The sequence below is a fragment of the Tupaia chinensis genome, unplaced genomic scaffold (assembly GCF_000334495.1).
Source record: "Tupaia chinensis unplaced genomic scaffold, TupChi_1.0 Scaffold143572_1, whole genome shotgun sequence".
Lineage (NCBI taxonomy): Eukaryota > Metazoa > Chordata > Mammalia > Scandentia > Tupaiidae > Tupaia > Tupaia belangeri.
Window position 1 is genome coordinate 98,088 of NW_006203417.1, and position 4,548 is coordinate 102,635.

The 4,548-nt window shown below is 38.6% G+C and overlaps 2 protein-coding genes across 2 annotated transcripts in view; both read left to right on the forward strand.

Annotated features, from left to right (window-relative positions):
* The window catches only part of LOC102487937 (serine/arginine-rich splicing factor 1-like), a 1,894-nt gene extending 522 nt beyond the window's left edge, over nucleotides 1–1,372 (forward strand). Inside the window, 3 exon segments of the mRNA XM_014582276.1 lie at nucleotides 23–110; nucleotides 311–465; nucleotides 1,350–1,372. Of these exon segments, the coding sequence (XP_014437762.1) occupies nucleotides 23–110; nucleotides 311–465; nucleotides 1,350–1,372 (266 nt within the window).
* Nucleotides 1,373–4,147: 2,775 nt separating this feature from the next.
* The window catches only part of LOC102488785 (glutamate receptor 3-like), a 144,159-nt gene continuing 143,758 nt past the window's right edge, over nucleotides 4,148–4,548 (forward strand). Inside the window, exon 1 of the mRNA XM_014582277.1 lies at nucleotides 4,148–4,206. Within this exon, the coding sequence (XP_014437763.1) occupies nucleotides 4,148–4,206 (59 nt within the window). The remainder of the gene's footprint in view (nucleotides 4,207–4,548) is intronic.

Consider the following 4,548-nt stretch of genomic DNA (forward strand, 5'->3'; position numbering starts at 1 on the left):
TGTTATGCTGATGTTTACCGAGATGGCACTGCTGTCGTGGGGTTTGTACGGAAAGAAGATATGACCTATGCAGTTCGAAAACTGGATAGCACTAAGTTTAATCTCATGAGGTAGGTTATACACTTATTCTTTTCTTTGGCCAGAATTGGATTTAGAGTCTTAACAGTGGAATTTGAAGATGAGGATTTCAGGCAAGGGTCCCCAAGTAAATTGCCAGATTTCTGGTTTTAGCTACATTGCATTCATTCAGCATGCCTGAAGACAGGTGAAAGCTTAGATCTCTCAGTGGAAAGTTCTGTCTATCCATTAGGGAGAAATTGCCTACGTCTGGGTTACAGTTGATGGGCCCAGAAGTTCAAGTTACAGAAGATCTTGATCTCAATGCCATGGTCATAGCAGAAGCCCTAGCAGAAGAAACAGCAGGAGTCGCAGTTACTCCCCAAGGAGAAGGAGAAGATCGCCAGGGTATTCTTCCCTTCATAGCAGATCTTGCTCTCATATATAAGATGATTGGTGACACTTTTTGTAGATCCCTTGTTGTATACAGTTTCTTTTACTCAGTACAATCTTTTCACTTTTTTAATTCAAACTGTTTTGTTCAGAATGTGCTAAAGTGGGGACCAGGAATTGGCGTAATGGCTATGTCGAACATACCCACTATGCCAACTGCTGGTCCCAAGGGGAAAAAAAATTCTCAAACTTTGGTTCCAAACCACTAATGCCTCCAGGTGAGTCATGAGAAAGGCTAGAAACCCAGAGATTAGCCTAGCATGCTGGGATGCTTTTATCCTAATGGTATTTGCTCACTCTAAAGAAGTATCTGAGGTGACCAGCAGATGGCGTAATCATTACATTGCTGGACTCCAACATGGTAGACCCCGGTTCTAGTCACAGACCCAGAAGCTTGAAATTCACGCTGTGTGTGTGTGTGTGCTTGTCCAAATCCCAAGAGGAGAATGGAGAAGAAAGGACCGTGGTGGCATGGCTTGATTTCTTGCTTTCTGTCTCTCTGTCTCTCTGTCTTTCTAGCAAGCACACACGCCCCATAGCAAAAACCTAAAAAAAAAAAAAAAACAGAAAGAGCTAAATTGTTGGATTGCATTCTTGCGTAATATCTCCTTGCTCCTAACATCTACATTCTCTTCATGTCTTTGATAAAATATATTGTAAGTGATGCCATAGACAGGATTGTTTAAATTTAGCTAATTCTCCACGCACTTCAGACTCTGCTATTGTGTAAATGTCTATTCTGCTCTGGTTTATGTGAAATGGGATGTTGTGGGTATTTGTGGATATCTTACCTGGGGAAGTCCTTAGGTTTATCTTGCTTTTCATGTGTCTTTCTGTAGACATATCTGAAGAGATGGATTAAGGATGCTTTGGATTAAGGATTGTGGAGCATATTTCAATCATTTTAGGATTATCAAAAGGAGGATTGAGGAGGATCAGATCAGTAATGGAGGCAATGGTATGACTGTGTCACAGTGCTACTGTCTCAGATGAAGCTGGCAGTATTGACCTGATACTAAAAAGCAAGGGTTAAAAATGATTACATACATCCATCTTAAAACACTTGCAACATCTTACACAGTTATCTTTAGCTATAATTGCTTTGTTCTTTAATCCTCGGCAATTGTGGCAAAATTACATTGCCCATGTTATAACTATTTTGCTCCCTTCCCCCACTTTTTTGTTTTAATAGGGACTGATGTGGGAAGAACTGGCTAATCTGTCACAATGCTTAGTTACAACTGTTAATGTGTGACCTGCTGTTGGTGTACATGTGGGTACAGGGTGTCTTTAATTCCAACGAGATAGAGTATAATATCAATACTGCTAAATCTGCATGTCTTCTGTGTGACTGATAGAATGTTGCTATTTCATTTTTTAAGACAAAATGAAAGCAAAATATGGAATTCCAATGTATTGATGTAGATAATCTAGTTGGGAATACTTTTAAGTCTTACCTTCCCCTTTAAACTAATACTTAAAACACTTTAATTTACAAATTAAATTGCAGATGGGACCTAATGGTTTAGACTTAGGTGGGTAGAAATACCAGTAAACTTTACATCTACATAACTTCTTGCAACCACAAAACCTGTAATATGCTGTACAGTAACAAGTGTTGGCATTATCAGTTGAACTGCAAATATAAAATGCTTCTTCCAATTAGTCTCTATGATGATTAAGTTTCTAAGATTTATCTGAACACCATTCAGAAACTTGTTTTGGGGAATTTGATAGTTATTGATGTACATCTGTTAAACTGATGACAGACATAACTCATCATTCCCCAGAAACCCTTTTTGATTACAGTATCTAACATTTTGCCTCCTCTTTTTTGGTTTTGCTGGTTATAAAGGTTTGGATTGGAGAGGGCTCACTGGATCCCAATCCTTGGAGCTGGATCATTGGATCAAATCATAATGTGGATAGGATAGGGAGGATGAATTACAAGGATTCATGGAGCGGGATCATATTACCAGGAACATAGGAGTGGATTCCTGCCCCAACCAAACCGCATTCGTGTGGATTTTTTTTTTTTATTCAACTTAATTGGCTATTCCAAAGATTTTTTTTTTTCCTATTTTTGACGATTGGAGCCCTTAAGATGCACGATGGAATTGTGTTTTGCATTTTTTGGTAAAAGGAGCAAAGCGAGGACCTGGAGATAAACGCTGGAGCAATCTCCTTGGAAGGATTCAGCACGAGTAGATGGTAAACATTTAAAGGGGAAAGGGGGGGTTTGTTTAAAATAGTAAATCAGTAAGTCACTTCTAAATTTAAAGAAAACAAAATTGGAGTTGAAGAATAAGTAGGTTTCCAATTGGGAGTCCGGGATTTGAACCTTAGTTGACTACATGGGAGTCCAGTAACATATAGCCATTACACCAACTGCTGGTCCCTAGATTCATGGAGAAGGATCATATTATCAGGAACATAGGAGTGGATTCCTGTCCCAACCAAACCACATTCATGTGGATTTTTTTGTTTTTACTTCAATTTAGTTGGCTATTCCAAAGAATTTTCCCCCTATTTTTGACAATTGGAGCCCTTAAGATGCACAATGGAATTGTGTTTTGCATTTTTTGGTAAAAGAAACAAAGTGAGGACCTGGAGATATAAGCTGGAGCAATCTCCTTGGAAGGATTCAGCACGAGTAGATGGTAAACATTTAAAGGACGAGGTGGGGTTGTTTAAAATAGCAAATCAGTAAGTCACTTCTAAATTTAAAGGAAACAAAATTGGAGTTGAAGAATAAGTAGGTTTCCAATTGGCTATTGCCGATTTTCTTTGAAAAATAAATGTTTTTTAAAAATCTGAAAAAAAAATCAATCCTATGTTTTAGTGTGTGTTGGAGGGAAACCTTGCAGATCTTTGGTCCACTCTTTAGGAAGTGATGGTATCCTTAGCTTTGAGCTATAGTCAGAAATACCAAACAGGAACATTTTCTTTTCTTTCTTTTTTCTTTTAAAAAAAATCATTTTATTTAACTTTATTTGTTATTATTTTCCAGTTTGATCAGACAGAGAGAGAGAGAAAGTGAGAAAGCAAGCCACCAGGTCCAGGACTTGAACTGCAGTCAGCCATGTGGGAGTCCAGTGCCTTTAACCACCATGCCACCTGACCCCCCCCAAACAGGATATTTTTTATTCAAACTTTTTAAAAATAATTATCTATTTAATTTTTATTTATTTATTTATTTTAACTTGACCAAAGAGAGACACGGAGAGAAAGAGGGGGAAAGTGAGAAAGCAAGCCACCAGTCTGGGACTTGAACCCTGGTCAACCATGTAGGAGTGTCCAGCAACTTAACCACCATGCCATCTGCTGGCCCCCAAACTTTTTTTCTTAGAGAAATTTTCTCTATAGGGCACACACACTTGCTGGAAACACAGAGAGACTTAGAGAGAGAAAATTAGAATTAACACCCCCCCCCAAGGGAGGATGACCATGCTGCAGTCCCTACTGCTCTGTTCGTGGGATTTTGGGCACATATGCACATGAATCTGGTGTGAGTTTCAAGCTGCCAGGTCTGGGACTTGAACCATGGTTGGCCATGTGGGAATCTAGCACCTTAACCACTAGGCCACACGCTGACCCCTTATACTGTGGAGAACCTTGCCTAGTACAAACACCAAGAATGAATCTTAATATAAACTTAATAGAAATATGGACATTGGATGATAATGATGTCTCGATGTAGGTTCAATTGTGACAAATATTACCATAATTTATAATATCAATCGTGGGGAAATGCTATAGTTTGAATATATCCCTCAGAATTCATGTGTTAAGCCATCATAACAGGATTAAGAGGGTAAAACCCTGATTAATTATTGTATGGAAGGATGGGAGGAAACCAGACAGTGTCACTTGAATACAGACCATGCTTTGCTCTGCTCAAGTTCTGCCTTCTGCTATTTGTTATGCTTTTGGACTTTCCAGCCAGCAGAATTGAATCAAAATAAAACTTTATTTTTTTTTTATTTTATTTTTTAAGAGATTTTTGCTATAGGGTGCATGCACTCGCCAGACAGAGTC